Source organism: Leptidea sinapis, chromosome 41, assembly GCF_905404315.1.
Source record: "Leptidea sinapis chromosome 41, ilLepSina1.1, whole genome shotgun sequence".
Classification (NCBI taxonomy): Eukaryota; Metazoa; Arthropoda; class Insecta; order Lepidoptera; family Pieridae; genus Leptidea; species Leptidea sinapis.
The window spans coordinates 2540297-2557884 of record NC_066305.1 but is presented as its reverse complement, the minus strand read 5'-3'; the positions used below and the strand labels follow the sequence as shown (position 1 = coordinate 2557884).

The 17588-nt window shown below is 36.5% G+C and overlaps 1 protein-coding gene across 1 annotated transcript in view; it reads right to left on the bottom strand.

Moving 5' to 3' along the window:
- Nucleotides 1–17588, bottom strand: part of LOC126976555 (unconventional myosin-Va) — a 38336-nt gene that overhangs the window by 6309 nt on the left and 14439 nt on the right. The window contains exons 2-7 of the mRNA XM_050824939.1: nt 10833–11099; nt 8907–9028; nt 6654–6819; nt 5596–5768; nt 4594–4793; nt 2518–2725 (exon numbers count right to left, since the gene is read on the bottom strand). Of these exons, the coding sequence (XP_050680896.1) occupies nt 2518–2725; nt 4594–4793; nt 5596–5768; nt 6654–6819; nt 8907–9028; nt 10833–11099 (1136 nt within the window). The remainder of the gene's footprint in view (nt 1–2517; nt 2726–4593; nt 4794–5595; nt 5769–6653; nt 6820–8906; nt 9029–10832; nt 11100–17588) is intronic.

Sequence of the window (17588 nt, the reverse complement as noted above, 5' to 3'; positions counted from 1 at the left end):
CACCCAGGTTTACGACTCATTAAAAAACTTCTTCCACACATCTCAACATGGATTCCATAAAGGGAGATCTACTGTCTCCAACCTTATATTGCTCAGTGAATTTCTCACTGAAGCCATGGATAATAGTAGCCAGGCATATGTAATATATATCGATTATAGCAAAGCCTTTGACCGAATAGACCATAAGACGCTTTTATAGAAAATTCAACTTTTCGGCATTGTCGGGGACTTGCATCAGTGGTTTTCATCTTATTTTGACCAAAGGTCACAAGCTGTGGTAATCATTAACTATATCTCGAGCTGGGTAACCATTCCCAGTGGGGTTCCGCAAGGATCATTTCTTGGTCCTATTTTATTCACCATCTTTATAAATGATATTTCCATCTGTTTTTGTAACACTCGCTTGCTCTGTTTTGCTGATGATATGAAGATATTTAATACCATTGCAACTCTTAATGATGTTGTGAACCTTCAAGCTGACTTAGATCGACTGGACAACTATTGACAAACCAATATGCTTGATCTTAATCCCTCCAAATGCTGTGTAGTTACTTTCACACGTAAATATAACATTATACCATCGGATTATAAATTCAAAGTCAAACATCAACAAAAAATACTGTCGTGCGTGATCTTGGAGTTTTATATGATTCTAAACGGTTATTTGATGATCATATTGAACATATAGTTAATAAAGCTTCAAGCGCCCTGGGATTGTACAACACACATGTGCTTCAAAACATTTAAAATTCTTTACTGCACATTCGTACGCAGTGTACTCGAATATGCTTCCCAGGTGTGGAACCCATAACACGACACATATCTTAGACGAATTGAGAGAAGACAATTAAAATTTATTAAGTATTTATGTTTTCGACTGAAAATTTCTTTTAAATCAGAAAACTATTATAACCTTTGCAAACGATTTAATATACTCCCTCTCTCCATGAGAAGAGAAATAGCAAATATATCTTTCCTCTTGAAAATTACTTCCAATTTATTTGACTGTCCCGAGCTATTAACTTCGATTAAATTAAATACCCCTGTTAGTCTTTTGCGTTTCAATCCTCTTATACATACACCATTAGTTAAATCCAAATACAGGCAAAATTCCTCCTTGTGGCGAGTGAGCAGTAACTTTAATAAAATCGATTAGCGAGTAGGCTTAGATCTATTCTGCACAAGCGTAGCATTGGCCAGGCACAGGTCGAGTAACGAATTCTTTCATTGAATTGTTAGAGAATAAGTATGTAATTATGATATAAGTATATCTATCACAATCATTGACAGTTTTAACTTAAGTGTTCGTTACTATTCTAAACTAATATGTTGCTATCCGTGAGGGCGTTTAATTGGCTTTTTGTCACTATTAGATTTTATTTAAAACTATTATACGCTGTTGGTCTTCCTATATGAAATAAATAAAGAATGGAAGGTTATAAAAGAGTTTTATAATAAGGGACATTAAAACACATGTGTTTATGGGTGCAGTTTCATAAACCACTTTATGTACGCTAAAAAATCTCTAATTTCATAAATAAGTCTAAGTTCGACTTATAGAGTCGAAACTATAAGAAACTTTGTAAATAAAGGGACGAAATTCTGACTTGCTGAGTTAACTAACCATTTTGAAGGTATACTATTACATTTTTAGAGACCATTAGTTCAAACACAAAAAAAGATATTTTCAATAGGATTGGCCACATTTGGTTATAAATTGAGCTGATGGCATGCGCTGATGTCATATGTAGCAATTAATCTTAGTACGAAATACCTAAAACATTTCTTAAAATTTTCAACAGGATTGTCTACAGTTTTGTAAATTCTACTTTAAATAATTCTTTAAATTTTTTACCATTTGCTAGGGACTTAACATTTCGAATATCACTTCGTATACTCAACAAATTGTTGAAGAAGCAAATACGTTTGTCTACTATTTTTAGGGATGACAAGCCTCTCAGTCCTCTCAGCGCAGCCAACTCTATTTGCTACTAGGGCCAAAGCATACATAACAGTAAAAGTACCGACCCTAGAACCTACACTTATAGGTATGAAGTCTATTGTAATAAAGTTGAAATGGTTCAAAAAAATATCCCAAAGTGTGGTGGATTGTCCTGAACTCCTCAGCATGATTGCGTTATGAACTCCAAATCGAACAGAAAGCATGATTTACTTTACGTACGTACCAGTCATACCTAAACAGTTACATACCATGCGTCACCAAACTATTCAATATGTATAATTGCGATAGCCGAATTCATCTATTTATCGGTACTAAAAGCATAAAAAGTGTATTCGCAAAAGATTTTACGAAATCAAAAAATGTATCACAAGTGTATCTTTATATTTGTGTATGTATAAGTGTTTCTATTCTAAATCTATAGTTATAGTTAGTTAGACTAAGCAAATTTCTTTCTATATTTGGAAGCTTGTAATCGGCATTAAGAATTATGTTTACTTGACTGATTTGTAAGTGTTGCTGTAAGCTCCCAAAAAAAAAAAAATCAATAATGCTACCTCGCCGCCGGGATCGGGCGCATCTTCGGAGAAGTGCACGTTGCCCAGAAGTAGCACGGCGGCCAACACGCGCACTACATCCAGGAAGGGTATCCCCAGCACCCCCAGGCAGGATCGCCACGCCTGGAAGCGCGCTGCCTGTTCACCGTCCGGAGCCAGCGGTGCCAACGGCCCGCACGCAGCACCCGGGGCCGTCGCTGCAAGGTATCTGTCGGCCGAAGGCACATATATATTATCATAACTGTTACATATATACACACACATAGTCTGATCACAAATAGCGGGCTGCGGTAGTCTCACGCGTAGCCCTTCCCCGCAACATCACCCGTCACCCGCTGACATCATATGTAGTACCCCGTCCCGCCACCGTCTGTCACCCGGTCACGGTCGCGCACGTCGCAAGTTGTCGGACTACAGATTCAGCGTTCCATATTAACAGAGCTAAAGAATATGGCATTAGTAACCTAATACGCTGTCCTATATTTTTTCTTCTTATTTTATAAAAGTACTTATTATAATAATAGACAGAATTTTGCTTTCTTTTAAGGTTTAGTTTCGAGTAGGGGCATTGAAATGTGACCTCGTAAAATAACAAGTAAACTAATAATATAAACAATAATAGAGTTAAGAAATTCAAAAGAGCCAAGTAAATAATATAATAATTTAAGCGCAAATGTTTCAAAGAAGATAGTTTTTCTACTCCTCCATTCTTTATATCTGTCATTTAAACTGGCCGTTTAAATCACGATCGATCGGCCATCACTAATTTAAGTATTTACTTTATTGAGTCTTTGAAAAGTCTATACAGCTATGGCGTAGTATATTTTTTACAATGGCTTTTTTAATATTATATTGCGTTTTTATCCCCCTTAAATGTCGCTAAAAAAGCACAGTTTTTTGGTGCCACAGAGAACTAAATTGAGGTTAGGTAATGTAACCGTATACATATAAACGTTAAACATAATACGTGGTACATACATATTTTACTAGTGGCTTCTTTGCACAGGAAGCCGCCTAGGTTATGGTACCACAACGGCGCCTATTTCTGACGTGAAGCAGTAATGTGTAAACATTACTGTGTTTCGGTCTGAAGGGCGCCGTAATTAGTGAAATTACTGGGCAAATGAGACTTAACACCTTATGTCTCAAGGTGACGAGCACAATTGTAGTACCGCTTAGTATTTTTGGGTTTTTCAATAATCCAGAGCGGCACTGCATTGTAATAGGTAGGGTGTATCAATTACCATCAGCTGAACGCCCTGCTCGTCTCGTCCCATATTTTTATTAACTACTACTTACTATATTACATACATAATATTTCCATGTTTAAATCCTTTTTTAAATCATAAAACTAACCATTTTAATTTCAACTTAATTCACCTGGTATGCATATTCTGTAATAACCACATTTCCCGCGGTGGCTGTATGGTTGTACTAGGTAACTAGGTAAAAAAACGCTCGTGGCGTCATTCATTGGCATTATAAAATTAATATTGTGTATTAGTCAACTATTGAGTAGTCAACAGTTGTATTACGGCCGGCCCAATATTCAGTCTATCCCCGATTGTGGCTTACCTGAGATAAAAAATTGTAACTATCGTTGACTTTTCTGTCCCAATAAACATATCGACGATAACTCACCTTATCCGTACACGCTGTCTGTCAATGGGAGGACGTATAGTTTACCAGCGATAGAAGTTTGTATGGAAATTGCAATTCACGCGTCCCAATATAAGGCGATAAGAATGACTTATCGGGTATATTGGGACAGCTTCAGATTATTGACAGCTAATTACTGACAGTAGAAGGTAGTAATTTATCTCTCTCTGTAGATAGTATATTGGGGGCGACCGTTAGTCATCTTGGGAACGCGATTGGTTTTGTGGTCACAAATTATGTTTTAAAATTTACCGTTAAAATAAAATATTCCCGCCGGTAGCAATTTGCCTTCGTTTAAGAAAAATTACCCTAATTGGCAACGTCGCGTCGGCTTATTTTCCGGTACTTACGTTTTTGCAGTTACAAATTCTTCAAAGGCATTACAAGTATTGTATAAGTTACACAAGTAGCTGTCACCTTAAGTCTTGCGGCGAGTAACCATCGAGATGCAGCTGCGAGCGTTCATCAGCGGTCAGGCCGGCCAGCATCTGGTAGAAGATGTGGTAGTTCCGCTCCCCCGCTGGTGGTCGCACCACTCGCGTCTGGTCAAGGAAGTAGCAGTGGATCTTGGTGCGGTAGAGCGCACCATCCGTTACCTGAACCTCTATAAAGTGGCCCTGAAACCCAGTGGTTGTGTTTAATGGTTAATTCATAACAGACCGTCCGCGTCCTCCGCGACTGGAAGATTGTGATTTAGCTTGAGATTGTCTTATAATAGTTTAATTATTGATTATTTTCGTAAACGCCTTTGTACGTTCAAATATCTACTACAATAATAGATAAATAACAACAATAGTATGAGATGGGATGTTATCGCGAACCCACTGCACTTCTCCGAATTGTCCGAAACTAGTCGGGACCCATACCGATAAAACGTGAGTAAAGTCGTGTTAATAAATAATGTCACACGAGAATCTTAGTAATTTTATAATAGAAAAAGTATAATGCTAATACTGAAATATATTTAGTGAAACAAAGCTTGGCTACGTTAGTTAGGAAAACACCTCGCCTTCGTGTATCTGGTAACAGAAGGAGAAACTTTGAGGAGAGTTTGTATCCGTTTGTATCTTGACCTGATTGCTAAGAATTCTCATTTATTTATCTGACCTCTTTAGACGATAATGGAAATTCTATTAGCATCTTCTTTCAAATTCTTATTATACCACCATTTTCATAGTGCGAAGCATACGTTAAGTATAGGGGATTACCCTTATTATTTGGAGTTATTGCTTGAATTTCCAGACCATGAAATCTTGAGGTCTACAGGCACACGAGCCTATTGCTGTTTCTGTAACATCAATTTGGTGGTGAGGTTTACCTTGGTTCTTTAGAACCAAGTTGGACATACTGTCTAAAGTGTACAAAAGAAAGAGGGAGTGAAAGGGGAGAGCTGTGTACGTTAGATGTGGGCGTACTTACGATGCGACTGGAGTTGGAGTTGGCTCTAGTGGCGGCTGTACCGAGTGATCGCAGCACGGTGAAGGCTGCGGCGAGGTGCTTGAAGGCGTCCGTCTCAGGACCGCCGCCCGCCACGTCGAACAGGCGCCGCAACAGCGCCATGGACGCGTACGTCTTGCCGGAGCCCGACACGCCTGCACCACACGACACATATCAATACGATCCTTCTTTGTGGTAACATCATAAATATTGCCTATCGTAGCTAATATACCATTGACTACTTTATGATTATGCTCACTTCCGGTATTACGTGGTTTTTAGTTCTTTACATACTCTTGGTCTTCCGCATCGGCCATATCTTGACAGTTCATAACAGTCTTTGTTATATAGTGCTCCTAATATTAATTTGTACAGTATATTATTAAGCAATAAACTTAGTGGAAAAATCAGTTTTAATTAACACAGTTCACTCTATCAAGTCTCAGTGACAATAGTTGTTAAGTGAATAACAAACAGTAAGTAACATCTGATTCTAAAGTTGAAATAAGTTACTGATGGAATTAGTAGGATAAACGAGCTTTCGGGTACTTGGTGGTAAGTGGTCACAACTCTTTATAAAATATATCCATTGCCTTGTATGAACTTTTCATTAATAACAATCTCATAAAAATATAATTGGTGGCCGAGAACAAATTTGTCATCATTTTTAATTAAGTAATGTAAATTTTTTGTTAAATGAATAATGTTTACTTGTGGTGTTTGTTTTCTCGGTGTGCCGAGATATTTGTCTTTTTTTATTTTAACCTCAAAAATGTTTGCATATATATATATATATATGTTTTTTATGTAGGTACAATTTTATAACAATCTAAATTTACAGTTTTAATAAAAAACGAATACTGCGAAATTATAAATAATAAACCGCATTAAGGTTGCAATCTGCAGGTAATGTGCCCAAGAACCTGACAACGTTGCCTCTTTGAATTGCCAAACTTATTCGTTGGCAAGGGTAACTCAAAAATAATAAGTTGTGAATAAATACGTAGATAATGACCGGAGACGTGAAGGCAGGAGCGTACCAGAGAGTATGATGGCCTGCGGACAGCCGGTGTCGCCCTGGTGTCGCACGGCGTCGTGCACCAGTCGCGCCAGCTCGGGTCGCTGGGCTCGCGCTGCGCTCGGAGTCAGCGCGTTCGTTGTGTCCGTGTACGCGTTTAGAGCCAGCACTATACTTCCTACACACGTCTGAAACATACATCTGTTTTCATACATTTTTGTACTACTGTACAGTTTTTGCACATTATCTTAATAAAGATTGATATTGGTTGATAACACTACCGTATAGATATAATATATATAATATTGTCTGATATTGTCTTATCAGACAATATTATATACCTACCTGCGATTTGAGTAAGGCATTATATAGAACTCAAATAAATAATTAATGATAATTTAGAAAAAAGTATGTTTACCATGGAAGACTTAAGCCATATGCTCGATGGCCGCAATACAGCTTCCCAAGGAGTAGGTTTAAAAATTAACATGGACAAGACGAAGATCATGTCAAATGTCCATGTCGCACCTACTGCGAGATCCAATCAGAAATGAGGAGATCCGTAGGAGAACCAAAGTTACCGACATAGCCCAAATGACTGCGAAACTGAAGTGATAGTGGGCAGGCACGTAGTTCGACGGACAGATGGCCGTTGAGGCAGTAAAGTCCTCGAATGGCGACCACGTACCGGAAGAGGCAGTGTTGGTAGAAGCACAAGATGGACCGACGATCTGGGCAAGATCACCGGAACACGTTGGATGAGGGCAGCGAAGGACCGACTGTCGTGGAAATCTTTGGGGGAGGCCTTTGTCCAGTAGTGGACGTCTTCCGGCCGATGATGATGATTTTTACTATTTTTACCATCGATCGACCTTTGGAAAGAAACAATTGGCTTGTTTCGACTTTGTAGAGCGCTATCACTGTCGTACACTACCAATATGTAATGTGACTGTGTACAGAGTGCCAACTGTGAGATTTTTTACATATTCGATCTCGTAAAAGTTAACGACGATTTGTATGGCACCGAAAGAGCGCTATGATGTTTTCCTCTACTGTCACTAGATGGCAATGATGATGGCCACTCAAGCAAATAATGAAAAGCGGTCATATCTCCAAACAAATAAAGACAAAAGTTTAATAATACGTGTATACGGTCATACATGACTTATGGGTGATAAACTGGGTCTCTCACAAATAAAAATTCAAACAAATTAAGTAAGCCAACACGGGATTGAGCGCAGTATGTTGAAAATAAGAAAGCAAGATAAAGTAAGAATAACAAAAATAAGAAGGAAAACAAAAATTGAAAGTGTGGAAAAAACAGTAAAACAGCGAAAATGTAGCTGGACAGGACTTGTGATGAGAAGTAAATAAGGTAAATGGCCAAAAGATATCATAGAGTAGCATCCAAGATATGGAAAAAGAAATAGTCTCCCTCTATTTATTCCTATTAACAATACGATGGAAAGACGATTTCACATAGCGAGCAATGAAAGAAGAATAAGAATGCAACAGTTAACTTTTTTTCTCTTAATGATTCTTTAGGACCTAGGTTACAAATAGCGCGAATAACCTTCCTTTGCAACAAAGATGGTATTTATGTTGGCGTCATTGCCCCATAACAATGCACCATATGATTGTTGATAGATACATTGGATAGTGACAGAGATATTGGTATCATGAAGAATACAGCTAGTTAAATGGGAAATGAGAATTTAGGTTATTAAAAAGATTTTACCAGTGTTTATTGAAAATCATAACTGTTTTAACATTTCTTTATGTATACTGGACAGCTATTGTTTCGTACTACAGAAACAAGACTATACGAAGACAAAAGTAGCTTCTCTTTTCAAAGTTTTATGGCAAACTATTTTTGTAGTAAAAATAAGCGCTGAGAAGGACCGACTGATATATTTTATATATTGACACACTTTTACACAAATTATCTTGCCAAAGTAGGCATAGCCTGTGCCTATTTACTGATATATTTGCCACAATATACTTAATTAAACATACATATATACTTATAAACGTCCATGTCTCGGAAACAAACATCCATACTCATCATATAAATGTTTGCACCTACCGGGATTCAAACCCGGGATCTCAAGCTCAGTAAGCAGGGTCACTAATCACTGGGCTATATGGGTCGTCAAATGTTTGATTTTTGTGATGTTTCTATCTGGAGCAGACCAGGTAGGGGTTTTGGCGCCACGATTGTACCTAATTGTATTATGTACTTAAGAATAAATTAAAAAAAGTAGAAAGCACTCACATAAAATTTGTTTTGATAAAACCTAGCCTGTAGAGTCCTGACGAGTGCATCCTCGGTGAGAGGTCCTCGCAGGTGGATGAGATCGTCTACGTCGCCGCCCCCCGCACCACGCCATCGTACCTCTGGAAGTTGTTAAATACAGGCGCAAAACTACACTTCAAATAAAACACTTATTAAAGGATTAAAACGATTATTGTTATTTTTATATTGGGTTTTTGCGTAGAAGTTATATTTTTATTAGATATTATTTCATTTAACCCAACGTTTAGTGATCTTTGCAGAACACTTATCCAGGGGGACCGCAGTGACAGAAGTTGAGAATAGTATTTGTCAAACTGTGAATATCATGTGAAGTTTAGCGCCATTTGTTGCCTCAGACTTATTATACGCTTTATATTAGCTTCACCTGTATGTTTGTATGTTTGTAACCGACTTCTTTGGGCGCGATTTTGACCCACTTTAAACGGCTAGATTTCGTTTAAACTTTGTAGATTTATCGAGGACCGATGACATTACACTAATTTGACTAAAAAATGAAAAATAAATAATAGTTAAAAAAAACTAAAACGCACGCTTTATATAAAATTCAACTAAAAAATAGAAAATAAATTTAAATTGAAAATAGTGTCAAAAAAATATATTTTATCGTAAAAAAAGCGTGGGGTGCTTTTTAAGATATTATTAAAATAACGCTTTTTTTTTACTATAAAATATATTTTTTTTACACTATTTTCAATTTAAATTTATTTTCTTTTTTTTAGTTGAATTTTATATAAAGCGTGCTTTTTAGTTTTTTTTAACTACTATTTTTTATTTATAGGTTAATCTTATTTTTCTCTCACCAAGGGATGTGACGAACATTCCTGCTCGCAATAGTAGGTACATCCTGACCTACCTAAATCGTTTCGGTGGTGATGTAGTACGAAAAGGACTTAGGTCTTTACGTTTTTACAAACATGTATTTTTCATACAAATTCAAAAAAAGCCATCCAACGAAATTTCACGACATTAATTCTTGGCTTTTGCACCCCATATTTCTAATATCAATAATTACCCCAATCAAAGGATCTAAAGCGTTAAAATGTTTGTAACCAGCAAAAACTACCGCGCACCATTTATCTTAAAATATTATGTTCGGTATAGTAACATGCGATATCTTGCTGAAAAATATTTGTTTAGCCGTTCAAGGTGATGATATCCTTGACATTGTATAGAAAATCATCTTCCACGTCCAATATTCCCCTAAAAAAATACTGGCGAATGATCACCTTTTAACAGGATTGCGAACTCGCTTAATAGTTTTATTATTAATTGCTTATAAGATCCTTTTTAAGTTAGTTTATTTTGGATTTTCCAGCATTCGTTTTGTCTGGTACCGATTTGGAGTAGTATTTCAGGTCGATCAAGTAGGAAAGAGATACTTCTTCGGGCGCACTGTGCAACTCATAACATATACAAACACATAAAATACATTTTACATTAACATGTATATGATTTTAAATTGCCCATTCGAATTAGTAAATGAGGTCATTGGAAGATGTAGTATAATAATTTATAGGATTAATCTACTGATTTTTATTAGTTAATAGGTGGCACATAGTTCAACAATGTTCGTTGGGGCAGTAAAGTCCTAGAATGGAAAAACCACGTACCGGAAGACACAGTGTGGGTAGGCTACCCACAAGATGGACCGATAATCTGGCCAAGATCGCCGGTATACGTTAGATGAGGGTAGCGCAGGACCGATCGTCGTGGAGATCTTTGGGGGAGGCCAGTGGGGAATGTGCAGCAGTGGATGTCTTCCGGCTAATATGAGGTAACAAACCGATTATGTAAATTTGAGGTTCGACTAGGGAATATAGGAAGGGAGTATAGGAAGGAGGTTGGTGTTCTTGTATAGATTGGTAAGTGAAGTGAGATGTGTACCTGGTGGTTGTGGCGGCGCTTGGGGCTGGTGGGGGAGCGGCGGCGCGGGCGGAGCTAGCAGCAGCGGAGCCCGGGGCGGCACGGCCGGCTGGCAGCCGCTGGGGCCTGGAGCCCCGGGCGGCACGGCCGGCTGGCAGCCGCTGGGACCTGGCGCCCCGGGCGCCGCACCAGCTCCCACGTGCAGGTGGTTGCGGAGCGTCACCAACTCGGAGCTGAGGCTCAGCAGCCGCCTCTGCAGGTGCACCGCCTCGTTAGACGATGACGCGTCTGTGCCAACAAACAAACAGTTAACAATCAAATACAGGTATTGTGCTTCCAAATGTTCTAGAGATGCAACGGAGAATAAAAGAAAAAAGAGAAGAAGAACACGAGGCAATGCCTGTTACAGTGCCACAATTGCAATAATATAAAAGTCAGTGGTAGAAATCACTTTTTACAATAACACATTATATGTATAATTGACCCCACCACCAGGCATGGAAGATCGACAACCTCATTACATCTGATGGTAATTGATACGCATTATCTGCCCATTACAATGTAGTACCGGTCAGGATTCTTGAAAATCCCAAACATACTGATCAGCTAGTCTTTCTAGTCTAAGGTTTAGCTTTCTTTTCCAATGCTTCTTACGTGATTGATCACACACAATTATAATAATCAGTTAATCGCCACCTCACCGCACTAATGGCGTCGTATTGACAATCCAGACTTTCTTTTTCTCATCATAATTATTATTTCAATAATTAATTTACTCATTGACAATGGGCTGGCTGGCGAAGTAAAGAAAGAGGCAAACGCATTGCCTACATGCATGTTAAGTTATCAAATTCAAAATACATTTTAATTTTGTTCATAATATATTTTTTTTCAATTGGCTGCTGGGGAGTAGATCCAACCATCTGTTCAGGTGGATTAAGTTCTTAACCATTTTGTAAAAATTAAGTCAAGATTTTGAAAAAAGTGGACTTAGAAGAGCATTGTTCGAAGTAAATCCATCGAACAGCATTATATTACAAATATTGCTTAGTAGATAAAATTAATTGTAATAAAACCATGTGTTGCCTTTAGTAAGGCAGTACGCGGGTGACCATTGATCGGGCCGGTCCTGGTTACCATTGACCATTACAGGACCGGCCCGAGTAACCATTTTAACCATTATTATTTATTACCAATGCATAGTAGAGATGCAGTACGCGAGTAACCATTGATCGGTCCGGTCCTAGTTACCATTAACCATTTGCCTATAACCATTACAGGACTGGTCCGAGTAACCATTTTAACCAATTAATAGTAGAGATCCGCGTACTCCAGTTAATATTTAATTTAATAACCATTAAATATAGTAATTTAGCAAGTATCATAGATAAGTTTAATAACTTAAGTAAATAAATACTTTTACCATAAAACCAATCTATATAACTACCCCAAAGTGCAACCCCTTTTCAAGCATGATCCACAGTGCATCTCCATCGGGAAAAGTCCTGAGCATCTCCCTTGATTTCAATCCAGGTCTTTCCGATCTCTTTCGCTTCGTCAATGACAGTCCATCTCTAGGTTTGCTTTGGAAGGCTGCCTAGGGCTTGCCTCGGCATATGGTTGGAATCCCTTAGAAGTGTGCCTATGCAGCTCCATTTACGGCGTTTAATCATTGGCAATTTTGTCGGGCCAGTAAATACCGAAAATATTGCGAATGCATCTGTTAATGTTAACCTGACTGACTTGGTGACCTTCCACGTCTCACACCCATACATCAATACGGTCTTCACGTTGGACCGGAATATCATGAGATTAACTCTACGGTTGTCCGTGATTGCCATACGAGTCGAAGCCGTGCAGAGATTCCTCGTGCTTTGGCGCTCCGTCAAGTGGTATTCTGTTCAGTCCTGAAGAACGGACTGAAGAGGTTATGTCATAGGATATGAGGATACGTGTTAGAAAAAGTCGATCCTGAGACAAATAATATGTAATAGTACAACCATAGATAAGAAAATTTGCGGACGCTCTCCACTACCTCTGCGCCAATGAGCAACGGGCCTGAGCTCGATGTTTTAGGAGTTAACCTATTTAGGATTAGCGTAGCAATTTTTTCGATGGAAACAATCACGTCGCGAATTAAGTTGGTCTTGTAATACTCGATGACTGTACGTATACATAAATAAATTTAAAAAAGGTAAATCATCGATCTTCTAGCAGTAACGTCCACCTGCCGTTACTCTCCAAATACTACAAATAATTATAGATTTGAATTGCGAATATTTTCAATATACTTTATCAAAAATTTGCAAAAATCATGCCATGGCATCATCTAGCTCTCATCCGGCTCTCGTAAATCAAGTGGTATACTGTCCGAGCCAATCGTTTGCTCGTTTTGTCGTCTTCTTATATTTTATTGGAAAATCAGTTAATGGGTTAGTCCTAACAGTTGTGACGTGTGCAAATGTATTTATTTTGTATTTTATTGTAAAAGGCACTTAGTTTTTCTAATGATTATTGGAAAGTTACAGAAAAGCTTTAAAATTTAAGGTTGATTCTTGGAGAAAATCTTTAATTTCAAAATATGGTTTATTCGTTCTACCGTTGCTAGTGTAAATATTTACAATTTATGTACCTGTTCCTTCCAATTAGAACAGTCATATTAACTCCCTTATTTGGGTGCGCTAGAATTTTAGAAAACTTTGTGTGATTGTTATGTTATATTGCCAGATAACATATATGTTCAGATTTAAATTTAAATTCAAATATTTTTATTCAAAGTACAATTTTAAATTAGCTATTGAACGTCACAAACTACCACTCTTTTGAAAATTTATGCTTAAAACCTGAAAAGAACGGTTGCTAGAAACTCAGCAGGCTTCTTATTTTTTTTGATAAAATTTCATAAAAATAGCAAGTAGCCTGAGAGCGGTCGCTCCATTCCCAATCTGTGGTATCACTAATTGGTATAATTGTAAGCAGCAACTGTGAGTGTTGTGTAAGTACATCTGTTATTGGTACTCGCATCAGTAATGTAATTTCCTAGATAGTGTAGTGTAATTGTTGTGTGTACTGTTGATGTATCATTAAGAATAAATAAATCACTAAGAAAGTCAGTCATGAGAAATACCTGTAAAAGTTTTGTTTTGTTCTTCGCAATTATCACACCAAAATGTAAATTATTTTATAGTATCGTATTTTTTTAACAATTTGGTATGTCAACGGTAATGTACTGACCCCAAATTAAATGTTGTGAAAAATTATTCACATTACGTTTTCATTGTAATAAACCACGCTTGTTGGGCGTCCGTCGTTAAGATTTTCTTGTAAGTCGTGTACAATGTTCACAGTTTCTTTTATACTTTAGGTATTACATTGTCTTTTTCTTTCAAGACATATCTCATTGTTCTTTCATTAAATGTGAAATAACAAGCCAAACTTAAAGGGAATGAAAGTCATGTATTTTCTCAAAAACACAAAAACATTCAAATTCTTTTCTATGTCAAATAAAGCACTTCTACCGCTTCGAAAACAAACACTACACTACTCTTTTTTATTTCCTGATTTATTCCTTTATTTAACAAAATACAATTTATATTACTTGTACTGTGCCAATCCAATTGCTATTTATACATAACAAGTGCTGATCCGGCAAACGTTGTTTTGCCATATAAATTAAGTACCCTGTGCCCGCTCATTGTATATCATATCGTAAATTATTTATTCAGGCTGCATCTTATGGTACAAGTATCATTCCGATCGGTTTTATACTTTTCGCAGTATAATCAAAGGAAAAAACCATCTCTCCGTTTATTAGAGTAGATAGATTGTATATGCAGTTGTAGTTACAGTATAACGTAGTTTAAATATGTAGGTTCCAATAGTCTTACAATAAATGCACAACATTTTAAGAACGTAACAGCATGTGAAGGAAAAAGTAACATGCGTTAATTATTAGTAATAAAACGAATATCTAGGTGCACAAAACATAATATATAATTTGGAGAAAGTGAATTCACTCGTTCTCTCTCAACAATCTCAAAACAGAAGAATTTCGGTGATATGTCAACAAATATGATATTATGGTGGAGAATTTATATATTTTTAATGCTAAAATCATTTTAATTTAATTACTTATAGTAAACGCCTAAACAGCAGCTGTAACTTAATTACAAAAGTATAGATTTACCCTTAAAGGTATTTTGTAAGCCTGCTGGAACTAGTTATAAGCAATTTCATATTTCTAGTGTTATAACAACAAAGATCGCAATTAAGAGCAAAAACAGACTGGGAATGGAACGACCACCATCAGGATATTTAAATTATTTGTTTGTAACGAAATTAAATAAAAAAAGAAGCATTCGCCCGTTCTTCTCATTTCCGAGGCATATATTTCGATTGGGTGGTAGTTTTTGACGTTATCCTATTTTGAATAAAAATATTTCAATTGTTTTTAACCGATTCGTTTGTATTTATCACGGAGAGTGTTCCGAAGAGCTGTTTCACTTACTCCCTGCCACCCAATTCCAGCTTCTGCCGACATGTCACAAAATATTATACACTGACTACATATGTGTTAGTTGATTGATAAATTGGTGTGGTTTTGTTTGTTTGGTGGAAGCACAGGTTTTTTTCACTGAACGAGGTGTATTGCCTTGTCGTGCCCTGATTACAGATTCTAATCGGTTTATGTGTATTAACTAGATTTTTATCCTAAAACATTATTGTCATATTAATTAACTCAAAAGTGTTAAATTAAAAAGAACGGGTCTTCAAACTTACATACATCAAAAATATAGGTAAGTACAAAATAAAAAAGTTGTTGGTATTAGTTGCCTCAAGCTGAATATAATTCGTATCGACATAACATTGTATTGAATTGTAATGTTTAACTTGGCAACAACTTCAAATTTTTGTAATGAAAATTTATTTTTTATGTTTAAGTAAACGAGTTTTAAAGTTATAATATGATTGAAGTTGGTAAATAAACGGTTTTTGTAAATAAATATTCAAGGCACATTTGATTCTCATTCAGTCGTGGCAGGTTCGGATCATTTGATACGAGATTACGAGGGAAAATTGACATTTTATTAAAGTGACACTTTTATTACATCGTCTCAAACTTTTTCGTCTGTGTGTTGGATGTCGCGTGATGGTCGGACGGCGCATATAGTTCGCAGCATCTCACCGTGCAGTGTATAGACTATTGAATGAAACATTTATAAAATATTGGTTTCAGTTTATTAATATGTGTATATAATCTAAATAATTGTTAAGAATTATGTATGTCGTACTCCCCCTGATTATATTGATTGAAAAGTATTGGGGATTAGTCACCCCATGTAAACTGTATCCCCCTTATTCATAATAGTCTGCTAACTTAAAGCATTAATGCAAATTAATGACCTAAGTCAGAATGAGAAAAAACACTCCTTAGCGGCTGTTTTAAGTTAGCGGACTATTATGAATAAGGGGGTAAATCTATATATAGGTACATGAAAAAGAATTGAAAGTATTCAACAGTATTCAAATTTCATAATTTTTAATCATTTTCCATCAATATTTTTAACCAGGGCTAAGGCACAGAGTTCAATAAAAATATTGTTATTATATTAAATTTGTAATTGGAAAACAGGTTATAATTAATATTTAAACGTCTGAATGTGAAGTGGACGCGGCTTGGAATCAAAACCGCCCGTCTTTTATTATGTATTGTGTTGTATTTCCAGCATATTTGGCATCGCGAAGACAATCTTCCGTTCGTCGACATTTCTGAGCTGTTCTTGCTTAGTCCATAGAGCGGAGGGCGGGCGGAAGGGGTCGAGGGACGCGGGAACCGGTTACCGAAGTATTTCCTCGCGCGGAGCCAATAGCGACCTTGTCCCACTGATCGTAGAACACACTTCGCTCAAGAATTCCAAACACGTGCCTTCAACGTCAAAAACCTTTTATTGTTGCGCGGACCAAGGACGCGTCTGCCACTGCACGCAGCGCACTGCTGGCAGCGGTAAGCGGACGATCGCTCGATCTTATGAATTTCAAATCGTATCTGAATAAGTAAGCGTCTCGTGGTCGGGTTTTAGAGAAATTACTACCGCTGTCGAAGTCTCGAGCGCCGAAATATAGTGTGTCCTTGTGTTATTTCCAGGTCTTCCTGTAGGTTACATAGAAAATGGAGCTTCGGAGTTTACAGACCATATATATTATATTCAATAAAATGCATAAAAATCTAAATTATATCTCTAATTTCGGAGTGCCTATTGGCAAAGGCTTCCTCTAATTCTCTCCAATGTACTTTATTATTAACATTTTTGTAAATTTTCGGAGAAATAAAGGCTAATAAAGGCTATTTTATTTTTATATTTGTAAACAAATACAGATAGATACATTTTTAAACACAAAATAGATATAACTTTATATTTAATTTACTTTTTATTATGGTTAATACATTTTATAATAGATCATATACACTATACAGAAATAAATTTAAATTGAAAATAGTGTAAAAAAAATATATTTTATTTAAAAAAAAAGCGTGGGGTGTAGAAGAATTATTATTTTAATAATATCTTAAAAAGCACCCCACGCTTTTTTTACAATAAAATATTTTTTTTTTACACTATTTTTAAATTTAAATTTATTTTCTATTTTTTAGTTGAATTTTATATAAAGCGCGCTTTTTAGTTTTTTTTTATTATTTATTTTTCATTTTTTAGTTAAATTTTCTATAAAAGCGTATTTTTAAAACTATTAAGTACTTTAACATCAATTCCTGCCTTA